Source organism: Monodelphis domestica, chromosome 6 (genome assembly GCF_027887165.1).
Source record: "Monodelphis domestica isolate mMonDom1 chromosome 6, mMonDom1.pri, whole genome shotgun sequence".
In the NCBI taxonomy this organism is placed as follows: Eukaryota; Metazoa; Chordata; class Mammalia; order Didelphimorphia; family Didelphidae; genus Monodelphis; species Monodelphis domestica.
Window position 1 is genome coordinate 205,879,230 of NC_077232.1, and position 23,292 is coordinate 205,902,521.

General features: G+C 33.5%; 1 protein-coding gene across 1 annotated transcript in view; it reads left to right on the top strand.

The window, feature by feature from the left end:
- The window catches only part of TLL1 (tolloid like 1), a 263,160-nt gene that overhangs the window by 199,441 nt on the left and 40,427 nt on the right, over positions 1-23,292 (top strand). The window contains exons 14-18 of the mRNA XM_001365880.4: positions 212-407; positions 2,162-2,287; positions 3,569-3,729; positions 7,918-8,098; positions 22,729-22,854. Of these exons, the coding sequence (XP_001365917.1) occupies positions 212-407; positions 2,162-2,287; positions 3,569-3,729; positions 7,918-8,098; positions 22,729-22,854 (790 nt within the window). The remainder of the gene's footprint in view (positions 1-211; positions 408-2,161; positions 2,288-3,568; positions 3,730-7,917; positions 8,099-22,728; positions 22,855-23,292) is intronic.

The following is a 23,292-nucleotide window of genomic DNA, read 5'->3' on the forward strand; positions in this document are numbered from 1 at the left end:
GGTGCAATAAAAAGATATGCATATTCATATATATGTATATATGGACATACATCGTCTTTTATGCTCATATATGTGTCCATTTGCATACATGTCTGCCTCTATTACTGTGACATTGAAAATTATTCTAGAATTGTCATTATTATAGAAATTCAGCTTTCAAGGAATGGTCCATACTAGCAAAAAGAGATAGCACCAATTTTCCTTGTTGCAGATTGAAAGACATGACAGCTGTGCCTATGACTACCTGGAAATTCGAGATGGGTCCAGTGAAAATAGTCCTTTGATTGGTCATTTTTGTGGTTATGACAAACCAGAAGATATCAGGTCAACTTCGAATACCCTGTGGATGAAGTTTGTTTCAGATGGAACTGTTAACAAAGCTGGGTTTGCTGCTAACTTTTTTAAAGGTACACATCAAAACTATTTCTAGATGGCAAAATTATATTTTCTTTTTGTTTCAAGAAGGGTAATTTAATATTTCAGATTTAATTAAGGAGCAGTTAGGTTACTGAATGGGCAGTACTTCAAAACTCGTGATGGATTATAACATTAATTAAATGGTCTCCTTTATATTTTATAGCAAAAATATAATGCATATTGTTGTTTTCTTTCATATTTGGAGAAATCTTAATAAACTTAAGAAAGGATTCTACTCACCCCTAGTCTTTCCCTGTGTTTCTAGGCAGGACCATATCTTAAACCACTTCAGATAGATAAGTGTCTTGCCACAATATTTAATTAATGCACACTATCTTTTAGCAGAACACGTTAGCACTTTTATTTGTGGAAAATAATTCTCTCAAGAATTTATTTTAAAACATATAGTTAAATGTCAGTTTATTTCCAAAATCAGGAACTTTCTGATTTTTATGCTTTAAAATATTTTATTGTTTTTATCCTAAATTAACCAAAATATATCACATTGTAACATTATATTTTTGTAATATATTACTACATGCTATTTTATAATACTTTGCTACTGTATACTATTATAAAGTTGCATGCATATTCATTTCATTTGGGGGAAATCTGTATTTATTAATTTATTATTAAAATTTATTCCCCCAAAAGGAAAATCACCCAAACTGAAGATAAAATATTATTCATTTGGTAATTTTGCTTTTAATTTTAAGTATTAATTTAATTTTAATTGCTAGACTGACTTTTAAAAATAAAGTACTTATTACTTTTGAAGAGCAAAAATTTCAAGTTTAATAAATATCAGTTTTCAACTGATTTCTGATTTCAATGGTATTCAGAGTAAAGGAAAATTTTTCATTCAGTTTTTTCTCTTCACATTTTTAATAATAGGAATTTTAAAAGACTTAGAAAATACTTGTTTTTTCCCCAAAGGACAATATTTAGATTTCCTCTATTTGCCTTACTTGCCTCAGTATCTTTATCTATTTGTCTATTATTAAATACTTTTTCATATGGAATTTTCTTTGGTAAATACAACTTCAGGAGAAAAATGGAAGTGTTATCAATGTTTTCTAGAGCATGTTCCATATTCAACTAATAAATAAAGTTTTAAACTGAATTTTAAAAAGAGATTAGATCAGTTTGAATGACTTTTACATATCCTTGCTACTGATGATTACTTTAAAAATGATGGCATAAATATGCTAAATAATATTTTACAATAAACATGAAGATATATCATATGCTGTAAGGTTTTCTACTTTGTTGGTGTTCATTGTTCCTTTTTAGTATCCATTAGACCAAAACCCTGGATTTGGAGGATTCTATTAATCTATTTTTTGAGTACAAATTCAGGACAACACAGATAAAATGCCCTTTTAGTGACCCTGTTATGGATTTCTACTCATTCTCTTAGTATTTATGCAGTGTTTAGTTTCCTGACACTGAAATTCCTATAGGCTACCCACAAAGGGCTTATTAAACAGGGCTACAGCTGTCAATTTTTTGGATGAAAGAGTCTCTTTCCTGAGTTCTAGTTTTAAAATGGATTCCTTCCATAGAATATTTTTATACCATAACATTGATATATATAGTGTTTTTATTTGCATGTACTTATATCCATAACGTTATACTCATATTTACATATACTCTTTTATAACATAGATATTCAGTTATTAAAGGAAATTCATCAGAAATGAGGCTCATGGTAGGTCATTTATTATTTCTCTCTTGTTCATAGAGGAAGATGAATGTGCAAAACCTGACAATGGAGGGTGTGAACAGAGATGTGTAAACACTTTGGGAAGTTATCAGTGTGCTTGTGAACCTGGCTATGAGCTTGGGCCTGATAAAAGGAGTTGTGAAGGTATGTGTTGATGGATGAAGAAAGAAAGAAACAGAGAGAAATGATGAGAGACCGAGACAGACAGAGAGAGAGAGACAGAGAGAGAGACAGAGACAGAGACAGAGAGAGAGAGGGAAGGAGAGAGAGAGTGAGAAAGTGAGAAAGAGGGAGGGAGAGGGAGAGAGAGAGGAGGGAGAAGGAGAGAGAGAGATTGAGAGAGGGAGGGAGGGAGGGAGAGAGAGAGTGAGAGAGAGAGAGATCCCACTGGATCAGAATCTCATCTTGCATATTTGCTAGATAAGTGGTAGGAGGGAAATCCATTCACATTGAATTAAGGAGCAGTTAGATTACTGAATGAAAGGGTTCAAAAACAAAACTTGAACTTCAGCAGAGTGTTTATAATGAGCCTTGGACCCCATGCCATAGAATAGCTTTATTAATTAGGCTGCTTTATAATGTGATTCTTTGGGTATCACAGTGTCTAAAGTTTGGGAGAACCATTTTGGACCAAGTTGTTGTGGGCCAGCATACTGGGGAGGCATGAATTAATTCCCCACATTAGCACCATACTAGTAAGAACAATCACCAAACCAGGAAGCTGTGATGCACAAAGGAGAAAATTTGGGCTAACTTTACCCCCAGAAGGACAAGTGTGAAATTCAAGAGAAAAGGCAGCAACAAGGTGACTCAATGGATAGAGAGCCAGGCTTGGAAATGTGAAATTCAGGGTTTAATTTTGTCCTCAGATACTTCCTAGCAATGTAAATCTGGACAAGTCACTTACCTCCAATTATCTAGCTCTTCTCTTCTGCCTTGGAACTGATAATCAGTCTCAATAGAGAATGGGAGGTAACGGTTTTAAAAATAAAGGAAAAAAACAGACAATGTGGACTGGTATTATGTAGAATTAGAAATCCACAGAAGCAGCAAGCATTTATTAATTACCTATTATGTACCACATTTTATGCTAAGTGCTGAAGATGCAAAGTCAAAAATGAAATCATCCCATCTTAAGGAGCTTATATATTTAATGGGGAAAATACTGCAACCATATTCATAATATGTATATCATATCCAAAACGAATACAAGGTATTTGGAGAGGGACTGCAACTGGTAGATCAGGAAAGGCTTCCAGTAGTGGCTCAAACTTTGACCCTATTGACCCATATACTGTCCATGACTGGGAGGCAAGGTACCCTCTTTCATTGAGGCAAAGCAATCAGCACAGTAGTTGAGAATTATTACAGGGGATCTCTGGGAGCCTAGAGAATAGGAAAAACCTCTTTTTTCTTCTATTTCAGCTGCTTGTGGAGGACTACTAACAAAGCTCAATGGCACCATAACCACCCCAGGCTGGCCCAAAGAATACCCACCCAATAAAAACTGCATTTGGCAGGTGGTGGCTCCAACTCAATACCGAATTTCTATGAAATTTGAATTTTTTGAACTAGAGGGCAATGAAGTAAGTAAAGATTACATGTCAGTTTCTCCATTCCATTCAGGGAATTTCTGAAAACATTTTTTAAAGGTCTTCTGTTTGTAATAAGAAGCCCAACCCATTCTCTGGTCTTGGATAGATCATTTAACCTTGCTGGGCCCTAGTTTTCTCAATCATAAAATGGGAGGATTGAAGTGCTCTGAGGTCACTTCTAGCTCTAGATCTATGATCATAGGAAAGACCAAAATTATTTGTGTTTAAACTGGCAGAAATTAGTAGAGTCTCCTGTTCTGCACACTATTTTTGTAGTTGTTTCTGGATTTTATTAACAGTGAGTGTTTCTAAACTGTTTCTGGGAGATTCAGAATCACCCAGAGGCAACATTTTTCTTACTAGGCCTAATATATAACATTTTCTTTGGTTTATTAAAAGTACCTATGGAATATACAGTCAGATTCACTTCATCTGGATTTTTCTACGAAAAAAATTAACAAAATTTCATTGTTTGGGTCAGAACAAAAACATGCATTTTGGGGAAGATATTATATTTTTAATTGGGTAGATGTGTGATTTCACTAAGCAAGGAATAACTCAAAGTGGAAGTAGACATGGCAGACGGCTAAGATGTGAAGGTACAGTTAGTAGCTTTTTGCTGTAGATTAATGTAGATATCCCTTCCACATTGCAGGGTTTAGGAGTACAGTGCTCCTAACATCTGGAAAATCCTTATAAAAATTTTTGATCCTCCCTTTGTATCAGAGAGCAAGTTTGTTTTGGGGAGATATTTACAGTGCTTTGCTGTACAATTTGGGTTCAATACAGCTATCCTTCCTATATAATTTGGACAAACTTTAACTTTTTACTTGTTTTAACTTTTAAAAATTGTGAATAATTATGGTATTAAAATTATGTTGATTTTATACAATACTATCCATATAGTTCATGCATTTCAGGGTTTCTAAGCTTTTTTCATGTTGCCTGCTGAATTTTGCATGCCATGTGCAGTTTCTGCAAAATTGCTGTTTAATTTCTTATTACCATCCCTCCTTCCCCTGACATAGCAAATCTTCAGTGTAGAAAGTTGAAATGTGGAAGGGATATCTCTATTTGTTTTTTGTTGATGAGAGCCTTCTTGAAGCACAAATTTCCAGATATTAAACACTCAGTTTTTGAATCCTAGTAAATTACTTTTTAACCTACTCTGAGCATATATTGTATGTATCTAATTATTTTTACATTGTAATCTTCTCACTAAGAACATAAGCTTCCTGAGAGCAGATTGTTTTTACTTTTTCTTTGAATCCCCAGCATTTTACACAATATATTGTATATAGTAAATTAAGAAATGCTTGTTGGCTGACTGGCAGCACTGAAAAAATATTGACATATTTTTATGTGGTTGAGAGAGGGAGAGAAACAACAAAATAAATTAAAAAGCATCTGAACCTTTTATAGCCCTGGAGGTCCTATTGAACCAGCCTGGAAATGAGAATGTTTTAGACACATCATACACATGAACTTTCAACTTGCTTTGAGCATTGATAAATAATATGAAAAATAAAAGAGGTCAGATGAAGGAATATGTACTTTCTTTTCATTTCTTTTCTTTTCTTAAGCCCTTCCCTTTCGTGGCAGTAACAACTTTAAGACAGGAGGACAAGGGCTAGACAAATTGGGTTAAGTGTCTTGCCCAGGATCACATATCTAGGAAATGTCTGAGGCCAGATCTGAACCCAAGTCCTCCTGATTCCAGGTCTGCTGCTCTATCCACTGTGCCACCAAGAAACTCCTTCATTGTTTTCTAAACCCCTTTCTTCATTGATTGTTCTAAGAGTTTCTTACTCATCAATGAAGATCTCAGAATACTTAACCTTTCAAGTATTATACAATTCTTGCCCATATTCTCCAACAGATCAAAGGATCTGAGATTTAGAAATAGGAGGAATTAAGGCTTATCTAGTCTAACATCTCACTTTACAGAGGAGGAAACTGAGATCCAGGAAGGCCTACTTAAAATCCCCTATTTTTTCCCCAATAATAAGCAGATAGAATAACTCACATTCAAACCTGTGACCTCAAACTTCAAACTTAGAATGTTTTCCAAAAGCTCGTACCACCTTCCTCCACAGATGATCTATATTATCACAAAATTGTGAGAGCTCATTGATGTGAAAATGAAAAATTGAGTCATTGTAACAAAACTTTGATTATGCGCTAAACTTTTACAAGTTTAAAGGTTGTAATTTCTCAGCCTACGCTGTAATTTGGTGAAGTCTTGACAATGAATGACTATGCTTCCAACATTATTTTTCCTGAAATCTGTTTATTATAGGTAACTGAATCTTTGATTATATGATTCTTAGATCAGTCAAAGGAGCTCAGAAGTCTCAAGTTTTAAGGAAGAATGGTTTATAGAGAAATGAGGTTAGATTCTAAAAAGTAAAGTATCATACTACTAAGAGGAGGAGTTTTTTCTTTTTCATAAAAGGGTGCTTTGCAAAGCTTGTAACACATCTCAGAATTCCTTACATTATAATGGTGTTACTGTGTGGAAAGCTTAACTGGATACTGTGTATTTTCATAGGTTCATAACTTGGCTATAAAATAAATCTATCCTGGGCAAAAACCTGGCTTGTACAATTTGAGACCAAGTTTAAAACTCCATCATTTTCTTTCCCATTCTATGTACCCCCCCCAAAAAAAGTCAGTACTAAATGATTGCTCTAGCTCATTTTTAAATTGAAATTAATTGAAGCTTTTTTTTTTTTTGCATGTGTACCTTTTGCTCAATCTTGCATTCTCTCTTTGTTAAAAATTAAATACAGTGATACTAAATAGAGAGAAGAATGGCTTTTTTTCTCTAAGGACATTCTGCCTATTAGTCATTATGTTAGCATCACAAGTGTCTAGCAAGAGAAGTCAGTTAGATGCATCAGTCAAGGGTATGAATTACACCTTCATATAATAAGGTCATTCATTCTCAGTGTGGAATTCAAAATGTACAGTAAGGAAAGCACCTTAGGTAATGGATCACAGAGTCATCTGTATAAGATTTAATAAAACCCTAAGGGATACCTGCATTTGCTTAGCTCCTTCCATCCATGTGAAATGAGAGCACTACATATTAAACAAATATCTGGCATCCTAATGAAAATTCCTGTCCCCACTTCCCTGAAATACAGCCCCTCTTGTTTGGCATGTCACTGAATATGCAGTTAATGGAGGAAAACAAGGCATTGCACCAGTTAATTCAGAGAAGTTAAGAAATCAATGTGAATTTCAAGCTAAATTATTTTGATTGGGTTTTGGAAAAGATGTGATTATGATCCTTGGACTTGAACTCTTAGAGGGAACGTGTCCTGTTTTTCCTACTGTCCACACTTGTGACTTTTAAACTGAAAGCCACTAGAGATGTTAATTCGGCTCTGGTTCCCTTTTATTGTTGTTCAGTTGTTTTCAGTTTTGTCTGGTACTCTTCGTGATCCCATTGAGAGTATTCTTGGTAGATGATGGAGTGATTTTACCATATCCTCCATTGTAGCGGCTTAGAGCATGCCTTTTCTCCTTCATTTGACTTGATTGATTGATTTAGCTGGCATTTATGGGCTGCTTTATGATTTGCAGTGGGCACTTTACATATATGTCATAATTCATTAGAGTCTCACCATAATCCTTTGCTATAATTTTCCATGTTTCACAGATGAGGAAATAGGTTGAAGGTGATTGAATGACTTGCCAAAGGACAGGCAATTAGTATTAGGAAGGATTTAAACACAGGTCTTCCTGACTCTAAGTCCTTCATTTTATACAGTGGCAAGTTATAAATTATCTGGGCCTCAGTTTCCTCAACAGGAAAATGAGGGAGGTAGAGTAAATGATATATTATTTAGTCTATTTATGAAGAACCCTAACCCTTTATTTTATTTTTCCTCTTGAAGTATTATTCTTCAAGTCAACTATGACAATGATAGGTAGAAAATTTTGGTTGCTATTATATCATGGTAGAATCATAAAGGTCAATTGAATTAAAGCAAAAACATTTACTACACAATTTTCATGTGCTGGGATTTAGCCAGGGGATATTAATGGGATAAAGTAGATAGTGGGGACAGAAAGACAAAAAACAAGAAGCCCCTAATCTCAAAGATCTTATATTTGGTTCTAAAATGCTTTGAAATTGACTGAAATAAAGGCTTTTCACCCCTACCACAGGTTTGCAAATATGATTATGTAGAGATCCGAAGTGGATTGTCCTCAGACTCCAAATTACATGGCAAATTTTGTGGGGCAGAAGTACCTGAGGTGGTCACTTCCCAGTTCAACAACATGAGGATTGAATTCAAATCTGACAACACCGTTTCTAAGAAAGGTTTTAAAGCTCATTTCTTCTCAGGTACGGAAAGGGAGATGATGGTGGGGTATAAGTAGAATCTATGAAGAGGTAAGATCAGGTGTCCAACTGCATGTTTTCTCATCCATTTGATTTTGAGAATTTATATGCTTAGCCAGGATGACCAAAGAAGTAGAATTTGAACATACTTAAAATTGACTTCTTTGTGTGTTGGAAACTAATTGCTCTTAAACAAATAATTACAAAATATCTAAACATGGTTTTAATTTTGTAAAGCTTGTATACATAGTATATTTTTAAAAAAAATTATATTTCATTTTAAGTTTTCTATGTATATATGTATATACTTATAAATGCTTTGGTATGTATTATACATAGTTTGATAATATATTACATTAATGGCTATATTGATACATACATATAATTATCACTTATATAACATTTTAAGATTTAGAAAGCCCTTTACACATATTAACTCATTTTTTCCTCACTCCAAGTATGAGAGGTAAGTATTGTTTTTTCCCGAATTTTACAAATTAACAAATTGAGATAGAGGTTTGAGCAACTTGTCTATGGATACAAGAAATAGATGTCAGAGATGAGATTTAGATACCAGTCTTCCTTACTCCAGGTCCATTGCTTTACTTATGGTACCATCTAGCATAATATATAACTAGTTATTAGATTATTTTATATTTTTATTATGATAGTATAAAATCAATATGGTTCCCTTGATCTCACAAAAAGAAATGTACAATACCTAAGGCAAATATTGGGTACAACATTTAATTGATAAAATGGTTTAGTGGCTAGAAAACCAACCCCAGAGCCAAGAATACCTTCAGAAACTCTTCAGTTCAGGGGCAGCTAAGTGACTCAGAAGATGGAGAAGAAGAGAGTACCTGGCTTCAAATCTGACCTCACACATTTCCTAGCTGTGTGACCCTGGGGGGTAATCATAATGCACTTCTGCCTTAGAACTGATATGGCTCTAACACAGAAGGGAAGGGTTAAAAAAAAAAAAGACTTCAATATAAGTCTCACCTCTAACTCACACATTCACATGGTGATAGATGCAAGTCATTTACTAATTCAGACCTTAAGGCAAATCTCTAGGACAAAGTTGCAATTGTACTTTCTGTGCTGCTTCAGCAAAAGGAGTTTTCTCATCTAGAGATCCCTTTGTTGTTGAATATTAGGTCAATACCAATTTTTTAAAAATAAAAACATGCTCCACTGAGGTCCGGTTCATGATCTAAAGTGTACTGACTAAGTTTTCTGGCTTTCTCACCTTCCTCCCTTTTTCTACCCATTAACCAACTTTAATCTTATTTTTTTTTCTCTCTTAGTGGTTCATTGGCTAATTTCAGAGTAGATCCTTGGTATCTTTGTTTGATGAGAAAGAATGCTCTTTGTAAATGTGGATTATATTTGTATTTATACATTATTTTGATGCAATGAACAAGGCTTCCAAAGAGACAGTTTAGCTTTAAATTTTCAAATAAAGTAAATTTTGATCATATTAAATTGTAAAATAACATTTAATATGTTAATTCTAAGATTACTATGTAGTATTCTAAAATTTGTTAGATTTTGTTGAGCATTTAAAAACATGGTTTCTAATCCTCAGTTTTGCACTTTCTTAGATAGTGCCTTTAAAATAAATAACATTTATTTTCTTCCAATAGTACAGATAAAGAAAACACATGAAATAAGGCAGCGGTTCTCAACCTCTCGATTTTTAGCAATGAGAATACATAATGCATATCAGTTATTTACATCCCGAATCATAACTGTAGCAAAATTACAGTTCTGAAGTAGCCACCAAAATAAATTTTTGGTTTGGGGTCACTGCAACATGAGGAACTGTATTGTGGAATTATGGCATTAGAAAGGTTGAGAACCACTGAAATAAGGCTTTTATTCTTATCGTAAATTTGCTCTTTTGCCATAATTAACTTACTGACTGCAATGATCAGAACCTGTGATTGCACCTGTCAATTAAATATGAATTGTATTCACTCATGTTCATTATTTGGTAAACATTCTCCAGTTTGTGGAATTTTAGTTTTAATAATCATTTCATCTATTATAAACAAATCCACGAGGTAATGCTAATTGGTAAATATCAGTTTATCTTAAATAATTATAGTAGATAATATAAGCATTTGTTAACTGATCCTACAACATCAATTTTTATGCCCCTTTGCTAGTAACATATGGTAATTCATCTGCTGTTGCCCTTAGCATATTCATGACCCGGAAACAATTTTATTACTAGATTGTTCATTTGCCCAGTCTGAGATGGTTATCGTTGGTGTTTTATTATTAATGTTCTTTATATGAAACATAAAAACCATTTGGCAATGTTGTTTAGATTATAGTTTATGAAAGGACTACTGTTTATGATTGAGTACTTGGATTTCTTGGCCATTCAATTTTCTGAGGGGCTTAGGATACTTCAGAAATGAAATGGGGACAAAGACATATGGTAATTGTTTTTGGTGACCATTATGATACTACAAGGAAGGTTCACATTTAGAGTTAGGGTCAATTGATTAAATGCTCCATTGAGCCTACCAATCATACATAGTATTTATAAATTGGACTCAAACTATTGAATTGAAAAAAATCTTAGTTTGAAGACCAGAAAGAAGCTAAACATTTTCTCAGGGTTATATAGATCAAATGTAAGAATATATTTTGTATATCTGTGCTAATGAGAAACAGTGGCTCTATATTTTTTTCAGTAGATGGGGAAGAAGGCGAGAGAAAAAAATGTGAAGAACATTTTAAAAAAGACAATAATAAAATGATTGTTATAGTTAATAACCTTTGAAATATAAAAAGCGAATATTTTAAAGAATTCATTTCATGAGAATAGTGATTACTGTTCAGTTCCCCTGCTTTTTATAGTTTTTTTTAGATTTTAAATTGTTGAATCTATACAATGACTTACATTACATTTTTTTTTTAATTTCTGGAATGGAGTATTAAATCAAGAAATATATATATACATATACATCTAGGCTTGAATTATTACAAACAATGATTCCCATGAGATGGTCACATTATTTGAATTCTCATTACAGATTTCAATTAGGCTGAGATCAATTTTAATATTTCCATGAATATAACTTCAAGTAATATAAATTCAAATGCATATGACTTGCTTCAAGGGATTCATTATTCACACTAAATGGGATTCATTATTTATACTAATTGGGACCTAACTTTGTTGTACTTTAGATGCATACATGTATATACACATATTTAACATTTAAATAGATCCTTGAATTCCTCAGTATGGATATTCTCTCCAGTAACACAGATCAAAAGTGAGTCACTGAATAATTGACAACGATGCCCTTCTTTAAGACCTCTATATATGAGTTATTCACTAAGCTAGAGACTTCCCACTAGGTCTTTTAATTTTCTATGCCACATTTAAGTTTTTTACCTGGTCCAAGGTTTTCCAGTCACAATTAGATAATAGCTTTTTGCTTCTTGTACACAAGTTGTTTGTAACCTGCTACAAAGTTTTCATCAGGAAATTCTATAATTGCTCTTTATGTCTTCATCAATTTTTGTTAATAATGAGACCTGCTCTTCTTTTTCCCCTCTGCAATTAGAACCGATAACCATCTACCATCTTCCTTGGGGCTACAGCTTCCATATTTCTTCTGCATTCCCTTGTAACTAGAATATTTATATTGACATGTTTCTTTCCCTTCATGAACTCTCTGATTGTTGGACAAAGGTCTCATAATAAAGGTTACAACAATTAAATTATATATATATATATATATATAAATTAAATTAGTATTTATAGTTTATCTAAACCCATTTGCTGCTACTTTGCCACCAGTACCACTAATGATAATGGGGACCTAAAAGCAATATTTTATTTTACTTTGTTTTATAGGTTTCCCTGCCCTTGAATTTAATTACCTAACACTATGTAAAAATATGTGTAAAACAAAGTTCTGCTTCATGAGATTTCATTTACTTTTGCTCTGGTGATTTTTTGGTAGTGAATCCACTAGAGAGAAAATTAAATAGGCTGAGCCCCAGGACTCAACCTGAAATGAAAGCACTGATCTTACTTGTTCAGCTCTATGACTTATAAGAATGAAACATAACTTCATATATATATATATACATATATATATATATGTATATACACATATATATATATAAAACATAGGTTTCTTTATGGTTGAAAATACCAGAAATCATCACTAATGATAGTTAAATAAAGTTTGATGTTGAGGAATTCAGAAGTTGCTTTAGGGAGAAACCTATATTTCAAAAATAAATTATTCCTAAGAATAGTCTCTATTAACAATATGGACATGAAAAGGAGAAAGGCAGGTTTTTATAGATTATTTTCTACAGCAAATTCCATCTGCTCACCTACATGTCTGAGAGATGTAGGGAATATAAGACCCTTCATTGGTTATTTCTTGTTCATGAAAGCAGTTGATTCAGTAGCAAACATGCTCCCTTGCTTAAAGACATACCTCTATTTAGCTGCTTTCCACGTGAAACTTTTGGGCATAGAGATAGTTGTATTCAGTGTTCTATGGTAGCAAGCAGATCCTGAAGGAGGCAGATATTCTCACCAAAAATGTCTAAAACTATGCAAAAGTCAAGTAGACGACAAGTTCTTGTTACAGATAGACCTGATTTCCAGTCATTCTTTGCAGAAAACATATTAATTCTACCAGGCTGTGGAACAATACAGAATTCTTTCATGAGGTGCACATGCCCTGAAAAGAGCTCATCCTAACCACCACGTTAGAAAAACAAAGTAGATGAAAGATATCTCGTGCCCTGATTAAAACACCCAAGTTGATCAGGCCACTCATTCAGTTAATCCATCAATATATACATCTTAAACAAATATTTTAGGTGAAAGATGAAGTAAGTCTAGATATGGATAGTTCTCATCTTTCACCTAAAACATTTGAATATAAGGAAATAAACAGGCATACATTTCACATGGAAGATAAACTAGAATTATGTTTGATGAATTAAGCACCTTACAGTGATTACAAGCTCCTGCTCCTACAATAACTTCTTTTTACTTTTTTAACATTAGTGTTTTCTGGATAAGTATATAGGTTCATGGGCCACCATTATTTCAGAAGAATTAAAATATTATATGGCTGAAAAGGTAATAATTGATATGTATTTGGCAATCATGATAAAATATTGATTAAGAGCTACTATACTCTAATTTTAATTAGGAAGTAGTAATATCTAAATAACTGACAACCAGACCATCTAATAAATCACGTAGAAGACATCATCTAAGACATGAATGACTTGAAAACTGATTGCAATCATGTAGGTAGTTTAAAAGATGATAAATAGGTTGGTTGAATATCACAGTTGTGTAGGTGAAATGTTCAAATTATTTGAAGAACATCTTCAGAACCTCATAAAGACCTATGTGGAAACTTGTTGGAAAGACATGAATAAGGCTGTCTTCGGATGAGAATGTGTATATGCTTTGCCCTCCATAGCAGTGAAGAGACCAACCAAAATAGTAAATTCCCAAATCCATTAAAGTATTCTCATGAACATTCCAAAACTAAATGAGCAAATTTTACTCACATTTCTTAAAAACAAAACAAAAAACAATTGGGAAAGGATTAAGAAGTAAAAAATTAGGTCCCAAAGTTTAAAAAACAAACAGAAATTGTGTAAAAGAAGGTGGGCTTGATCATTTTAAATATTTTGGAAAATTCAACTATAGCACATTTTTTAAAATTACACAAATAATGTAAAGAAAATAAAATCTAGTCATCTTTCCCAGATACATGTATTTTTTAAACAAATGGTTGGAAGTAAAATATAAATTATTGCTCCTGCAGATTTGAAGTTGGTGTTCTACATAAATATAAAACTGAATAGATTTTCAAGTAGTAGTCTTTCTTAGGCTTTGCATCTATAGAAATGAGACCAAAGACTATTGTAACTAATAATGTTGGTTTTTTTTCCCCCTTCAATAATGAAGTCAAAATAGTTTGGTGTAATGATTCTCAAAGTGTGGACTTTGGTAATATGACATTATTTGAGACATTGGCTTTTCTGTGAAGTGAAAACTATTTTCGTTATAACCTCAAGATATTTTAATGACTAATACAATAAATAAATTAGACTAATTTATTTACTGTATTCTAGTCACTGGACAATATTTATGTATTATATATGTATATATAATTCCAACTAAATAAAAGCTTTTGGGAGGAGGGTTCTAAATAATTTTAAGAGTACAAAAGGATCTTGAAAACAGAAAGTTTGAGAACAGTGATACCAGCAGAAAGAATAATTGGGCACTCTGAGATTTCTGTGTATTTGAGCAATTCACATTTTGTCTCTGAGTATAAATCCCTCCATTTGAAAATGATGGGGTGGGACAACTAGATAGCACAGTAAATAGAATCTCAAGCTCAGTGTACAAAAGGACTTGAATTCAAATCTGGTCTTAGACACTTCCTTGTTATGAGGCCCTGGGCAAGTCACTTAACTACATTTGCCTAGCCTTTACCACTCTTCTGCCTTAGAATTGATTCTTTTGATTCTAAGACAGAAAATAAGAGCATTTATAAGGAAAAAAAAGAAAATGATGGTGTTAGACTAGACCAGTTATAAATAGACTATGGATGGCATGGGTACCAAAGATGGCAGGCAGAGTGCTTTCTGTGGGCAGTGGGCTACCATCCCTCCTTTCCCCTCCTCTCCCACCAGAGTTTGGTACTAGAAAGGTAGAGGGACTCAGGCAGAGCTGCTCCCTTCCCCCTCTCCACTGAACCTGACAACATTTTTCACATTACTTGCCCTTTTGCCCAGCAATCCAATGGGAACACAAAGAGGGTAAGGTGGGTGGCTCACAGGGGGAGAGCTGGAGGGGAGTAGAACATTCAAGCCACTCCCCTTCCCCTCCCCTGAGCTGAGGACATTCCTCACATAACCTGCCATTCTGACCAGCAGCCCAATGGGAATGCTTCTTCCCTCCCTTGTGTGTGGTAAAGGGGAGGATGTGACACCTGGCCTCTGGAGGGTAGGTTGGGGGAAGGGACAAGTACTCTATCTTTAAAAGATTCACCATCACTGTACTAGACTCTAAGGTAATTTCTAGTCCTTCAATTCCTTGATTCTAATTCAAGCTTCTTTACTTTTGTGTGTCATAGTCTTCTTTAGTATTCTGGTGAATCCAATGGATATCTTCTCAGAATCAGGTTTTAAAGTGCATTATACAAAATACACAATATTACAGTGGAAACCAATTATATTGAACTAGTTTTCAAAATATTAAAAATGAGTTCACAGAACATTCAAATTAATACTCTTTTTAAAAATATTTCTTTAATTCTAAGAGTATATTTTCAACAATCCTATAATTTCATAGCTTAAGTCTAGTATTTGAATTGGGATATGTGATTTTACTGATTCTTAAAGAAAGCACTTTACAATTATGTATTCTCAGTCTTGAATTCTGTCTCCAAATCTAGCATAAGTTCCAAAAGACTTTTCTAGTGAAGGATGCTGAAAATAGGAGATTTTTTGTTGATGTTGTGGTTGGGAGATTTATTGAATGCTTTTAAATTGACAGTTATTATTGGTTTTTTAATCCTAAAATTGTAGTTTTTTAGAACATACTCATTTCTGGTTCCATCCTGGTCCATGTTTTTTTTTCCCCTACAGACAAGAAAGCTACCTGCAAAGAGAAAATTTTTGTTTTTGAATCTTGCAAGAATTTGCCAGGTCCTGTACGTATCTTTCACAGACTGATGGCTTCTGAAACTCTCAGAGGTATGATAATCAACCTCTGATTGGTAAAAGCCACCCTCTGAACACAGTTGATCTTTCCTTATTGGAAAAAGAAAATGAAAATGTTACATGATGATTTCCATATTTTTAAAGAGAACAAATGTTTTTGTTTCTACTTAGCAAAACATTTGTTTTGGTTTTTTTTGTAACTAACATGAAGCCCATCTTCTTTTATTTTGAATGCACAATATGGAGGTATTAAAAATTAAAACAATTAAAATATCATTTATATTTTAAAGCCAGTTTTCAATTTCCCAGGAATTGTTGATCTAGTCCTTCTATAGAATATTTAGAATTTCTCCTTTATTCTATTTCCCTCTCTCCTTTTCTGACTTTTCTCAAATCAACTTCTTGTTATTGATATTGGAATGAAAAGACTAATGAAGTGGTAAAATTATAGTCAGACTTTTTTTTAATTGACAGAAGAAGAAAAATTTAATGCAAAAGGTCTGGAAAATTTGCAGATTCCCTCTCTATATATTATTACCCCTTTCCTTTAAAAAATTTTCACATGATTAAGAAATAACAAAATTTGCTAACTGTTGCCTACATACTGGTGTTTAAAAAAAACTATCTACATTGCACCAACTATCTAAAAGTGTAACCTAAAATAAAGCTAACTAATTAAATAAAATGTGAAGGCATTAAGGAATAAATAATAGGAACATGATGCTGCTAGTACTATAACAGGTAGAGAAAGCAATCCCTGTTTAGAAACATCCCAACTCTGACATATACTTGCTTTGTGAACCTCAGCAAATTGTTAATCCCTCAGTTTCAAATCCATGTCCCACCAAAAAAAAAATCTCAATATTTTAACTTGTAGGGCAGATGCTGGACTTTGTTGGGAAATGAAGTGTCATTTCAGGAGCCCCTATAATATGAAAATCAGAGATTCAGTTAAAAATATGAGATCTATATTTTTAAAAAATTCAGATAGCTAAATAAGATTCTCAGTTTTCTAAAAATAATGTTTGTCTTTTTGCATTTGACATTTATTATTTTTTCTTTTGGCTTAACATTTTGATCATTACCAGTTATTGAATTATGTGTATCTAGTTTGTTAAAAAAGGTAATACTTACTTTTCAATTTTAAGTTATATTTTACTATTTTAGGCAAAAGAAGGGGAAATAGTTTTGTTCAATTAAAGGATTTTTAAAAGATCACCAAGAATAGATGTATTAGAACTTACTTTTTAAATTAACATAATAGAAAATGTAAATAATAGGAAAAGAGTCATTATCTTTTAGTAGTTTCCTTTTTCATTTTTTTCCTGTCATCTCCATGCCATAAAGGAGATTGCATTATTTCCAGCTTTGCTGCTATTTGCTACTGCTATTGATTGAAGGGGGAGGAGGAAGAAATTTGACCTTGAAATAAAATAGATCTAAGTCTGTTACTAAGAATTCCTTTCAAATTTATAGCAATAATTTTAAGATAAAATCCTAACAAATTTATATTGTGCCTTAATATCTATTCATGTTTATATATGTATAAACATACATATATACATATATATATTTGCCAGGCAAACAAATTTAAATTAATTTTAAGTAGAATATAAAAGCCAATTCAGTTGGGCAGCTAAGTAACCAGTGGATAGAGTACCAGGCCTGGAGTTGGGAGGATTTGGGCTCAAATCTGGCTTCAGTTACTTCTTGTTGTGAGACCCTAGACAAGTCACTTAACCTCAATTGCCTTGCTTTTGCTACTCTTGAGAATTAATATTAAGAGAGAAATTAAGGCTATTTTTAATTCATCTCCAACTTATTAATTATGTTTCACATATATTCATTGAAAGTTGGTAAAAGGATACAGAAATATTTACAACATATAGTTTCTATTCTGGGTAGGTCAAAAGCACCTAAAAATCACCTTAGGTAGCAAACATTGACCTGCTTCCCACGTGAAGAGATAAAGCAGCTCAGGAAAGCACCAATTTGGAATTTACTAGAGTGTGGAAAAGTCTCTTGGGAAAGGATCATTAAAAAATCATCTTAACTCATTAAAATAAAAAGATATAGTGGAAAGGGGGAGTTTGTGTTTTTTAAGAGACTCAACAAAGCAGTTATTTCATGTATTTAAGGATGAAACTAGAAGGAAGATGTCCAAGATGATACGTACCTATTGAGATTTTATAATAAACTCTTTTGACCATCAAGGATAGTGGATCCCCCATATTTGTATTCTAAAGTTTTAGTTCCTCTACTGCTATAATAATCAAATAATTAAAATGGACTAAGGTAAACAAAGATGAGAACAAGAGTTTTGCACTTAAAATGTCTGTGCTAAAGGGAACACAGTTTTTCGAATATAGAAAGAGTGCATTTCAAGGTATCAGAAGGAAGGGAAGAAACTAAATGTGTGTGGTGAAAAATCCTGTATATTATTACTAAATGCAAGCAAGATGACAGTAATAACTTTAACTCACAATCTTATATGTCTTTCTGATCTATATATGAATCAAGATCAACCTTGATGAGCAAATTAGAAGGTAATGGATGAATTTTTTAAATTACATTTTACAGCAACAACAGATCTTCAGCTTTTATATGATCACCTTAAAAATGCTTAAAAATAGTTCATCCTGTGTTTTTTTTTAATTGACTATTTAAAAAAGCATTTCATTTGGCAAAACCTAATCAGTGCTTTTAAAGCTTCTAAGATAAAAGGGTAATAAAATAGCAGAGATAACATCATTCAGGAACCTTCTGATTATTAATATCAAAGAAAATATAAAACTCAGAGATGTATCCTCATCAAAGTTCTATGCATCTTATTGGAGGAAATCTAGCAGAGAGTTCAAATCAAAGAGATTTCTTCTAGGATGGTGAAATCCTCTAAATATTTCTTTTAAAAATTACTAATTTAACAAGTCATAAAACATAGTTCCTTATAAATGTATCATTGGAAAGAATTTGTCCTGTGTCAGGAAGGTCAGGAAGAATAAAATAGATAGAAAATGCCTCTTGTACCAATTATAATACACAGTTGGGTGGACAACTTACAGAGCTCACCCTTCATTTTGTGTGTGTATGTACATATATATATATATATATTATATATATATATATACACACACACATATATTATCTGTTCCTTTCATATATATCTTAAATAGACATTGCACATAGCCAATGAGCTAGGTCCAGAATTGAATAGTAAGAGAAATGTAGATTGGATTGCCTTTGGGAATTTGCAAAGTTTATTTTTAATGACTCCTAATTTTCTCCCTGAAACAAAGACCCATCTCTTAACACCAACATCCTTTTGGTGATGTTGCATGGTCCTGGGTCACGGACACTGCAGGCTATATGATTTCATATTGGGGAACCAACTGAAAGACAATAGAATAAGTATCCATAATGTATCTGGCATATGCTAAGTGCTAAGGATACAAATAATAAACAAGGAAGAAAGCTTTTGCCTTCAAATGATTTACAATTTAATGGGGAAAAACAATGGATAAAGGAGAACTAAAAAGGAAATTGGGTAAGCAAATGAAGGCATGATTTGGAATAGTCTGAGAAGTGATATGGAGGTCCGTTCTGCACAAGGAAAGGCAGAAGTTCCCTTGTAAGAGCCCATGAGCAGAGGACAAATGGTTCTAGCACTATGGTCTAAAAATGGCTGGGCAAGATAGAGCAAGTGTTCCACAATGGGTATAAGTATCTATATAACATAATACAAAGAAGAAATGATAAAAGATATGAATATAAATGACATAAGTGGTTTTCTCAAATAAGCAAATATATAATCAGAAAAAAATGGGTTTGTCACATTATAAGCAAAAGGAATAATTTATTGCTGGCCTTTGTGGTCCACTGGCAAACTTGGAATTTTTGAAGATTATAAGCTCCTTGAGGGCAGGGCCCCTTTTAAAAATCTTTTTTGCATTATCAGAGTTTAGTACAGTACCTGGCACATTGCAGGCATTTAATAAATGACATTTATATAAATTATACATATATAGAGGTAAATTATTATCAAATAAAATGCAAGGAAGACCCCCAACATATCAGGTAGGACTCTGTTTATCATTTTAGAAATATGCAGACAGATGTTGCTCAGGATTGACAGAAACATAAATGGTAATTGCATTTTTGGAGGGAATACCATCACTGAAGAATCCAGGGATCTGTTGGAAGATTAGAGACTCGGTGATAGAATGAGCCTCTGAGTTCATCCAATCCAATATCCTTATAGGCAGAGTCAAAATTCAAATCTTGTTCTTTTAATCCCAAATCCATTGTTCTCAGTCTCTTTCTCTATATCTGTCTTTTTGCTGCAGCCTAGAATAGATTTTTAGATATGTCAAATGATAATTTATTTAACTTTAGGCCATAACATGCTAGTGAAATAATCCTTGGTTAGGTAGGTGACTCAGTAGTTAGAATGCCAGACCTGGAGATGGGAGGTCTTGTGTTCAAATTTGGCCTTGGTCACTTCCTTACTATGTGACCCTGAGTAAGTCAATAAATGTCCTTTGCTTAGCTCTTATTACTCTTCTGCATTGCAACCAAGACTTGGTATTGATTTTAAATGGAAGGTAAGGGTTTAAAAAAAAGAATAATACTCCTAGGTGATTTCAGGTATATTTGTCTACCATCTATAGCATTATTTCAATGAATATATGCTTTCTATATTCTAGCTTGAGACTCCAAAAACATCTCTTCCCAGTTCTGGGGTAAGAGTTCTCCACATACAACATGGGAGGTAGGTTGGGCCATGGTCAAGTAGAAGCTCCTAGTCTTGACTAGTTGGCACATCTCTAAATCCACACAATAAAAAGCCTTTCTCAACAACTCCATTTGCTCTGAATCAAAGAAGAATATATATTGGCCACCATAGTGTAGTTGCTCCAGGTGTTCCAGTATACACGTCATCTATTAATTAAGTAGTGAGCATGAAAAGCATTGTGTAAAGATTAAAATTAATATCTAATACTCCAAGTATTATATTTAATACTATTTATTAAATATTTATCTTGAAATATAAGGAAGTAAGGCTAGCAAAAAACCAAGAGCCGCTCCTCTCTCCTCCCCCATGGATCCAGAGAGAGTGCATGGGTGGAAACAGAAACTCAAAACAACCCCCCCCCCCATAAGGAAACTCACAAACAGGAAAATGAAAGGGGGATTGTGGGAAATGTAGTCTCTAGGGTTCAAGAGTCTAAATCAATACAGTTGGCTTGTTTCTTGGCATTCTCAATTATTACTGACTGATGCAATAATGTTAGTAAGTGAGTCTCATGTGGAAGAGCCTATAGTCATCTGTCCATACACCCACCCACAGGAACCCATCCACACCCACCCACACATGCACATATTTAAAGTGGATACTTCTCTTTGGAAAAATGATTAGGTTTTAGACAGTTATTCATTTTATTTGATAGCCACAATGACCTTAAATAGTGGTAATTTGTGTAGGAATTGTTCTGCAAATGTTGGGGGATTCTACAAGGTCATCGAATACATTGTTTCCATCATTAAATACATCATTGAATAACATAAACTAATTTTTTATATTGAAAATGAAATAGTCCAGCAAACCAAATCAACTTTGTGAAAGTAATGCTCTGTGATATAAATTTAGCATGTCAGAGGTAGATGGATGGACATATTGGTCCTGGCTACTTAATAGTTCTTCTTGAGAGATATCTATCCTGAAAACATTTCACAGATTGAATGCTGAATCTTATTTTTTGCATATATTTATAAACTGAACCAGCTCTCCATAAAAAAGATGTTAGCTTCTAATTTTGAGCTATTATAACCTCTGATAGGAAATAATCTTTATTCTCTTTTCTGAATGTGGTAGTGACAGAAGCCTGTGTGATGTGGTCTTGAATATGTATGTCAGAAACAGTCTGCTAGTTCTGATTTTAATGGACTAGTCCTATTTGAATTGACAGCTGAATGACATCGAATGCTGACAGCTGATGCCTCTCCTCGGAATGACTGCCTGCTAATCTAGTTTGGCTTTTTTCCCTGCAGCAAATTTGTTAGCTATTTAATGCAGCTCATATTTCCAATCCTAACCTCTACTTTACTTTTAGTGCACTAAAAACCCCTTTTAGAGGATTACTTGTTAATAAACAAAACTGCCAGCAACATGGTAGATTTGTTTAAAATACATAAAAACGGGTTCTTCCTTATGTTAGTCTAACAATGCCTTTTCCTGTCTTGGCATGTTTTGAAATGTCCAGATTCATTAAATGCAAAACACATTTGTGAGGCTTTGGGGTGGGGGGCATCAACTATAATAGGTTGTTTTTTTTTTTTTAATGGGCTGAATGGTTTAAAGAAAATGCATATACATAAAACCTGGAACCTTGTTTAGCTTAAACGTTTTCATATACCATGGTTCTATATTTAGAAATTTGTGTTTATTTCTTTGTATAGAATGATTACTTACTCTAGTGAAACTGTTCCCTAGTCATTTTCTCCAGATAAGTCCAAAAAGTTAACAGCAAAAGTTTGGGAGTAAATGGAATTGTTAGGTCAGTGCTGACCAGTGACCAAGAATTTGTTCCCCCTTCCCAAATCCTACCTCAATTCTCTCCACTGAGGAATGGATGCCATTTTCCTAGTATGAATTATCTGAGTGGAAAATGACTGACTGACTATTCCATGGTACAAGGTTACAGGGTACCAAATGAATGGGTAGAACTAAGGTATAGTAAAAAAAAAATATTGAGAACAATGAAGCCACTGCCTTGGTTTGCTCTTTTCTGGACAAAAAGAACCACTAATCAATCATTTTTCCCTCCAACAATTAACATGTTTATTCTTCCATGTAATACTCTCCTATGCACCCCCTTTGTTAGACAAAGATGAATGCTCTAAGGATAATGGTGGATGTCAACATGAATGCATCAACACTGTGGGAAGTTACGTGTGTCATTGCCGAAATGGATTTGTGCTTCACGAGAATAAACATGACTGTAAAGAAGGTAAGTGGAGGTCCTTTTTGTTAGTAGATGACACTAGCTTGGGAAAGAGTTTAAATATAGCAATGTCAGGAATGTATCATTGGTGAACTTCATAGTCAAACTAGTCCTCTTCTCTACCACCTTCCCTGTCTACACTTTGGCAACTTTAAAATCTGTCCAATAATCTTACCTTTTCCATTCTGTAAATGCTTTAGCTGCTTTGATCTTTATCTTTACTTTATATTAAATCCCTGCCAGGACTTAATACTTTAGATCTCACCATTAATCTTCTAACCTTGACTCCTTCCACTCTTCAGATTTCTTCCATTCTGGCTTACTTCCTAGCCGCTGAGTGGGGGTAAAGGCACCATCTAGCTACTTTGTCATGCCTCACAGGATCATAGATTTAGGACTAAAAGGAACCTCAAAGTACATTTAGAGATAAGATAGCTGAGGTGC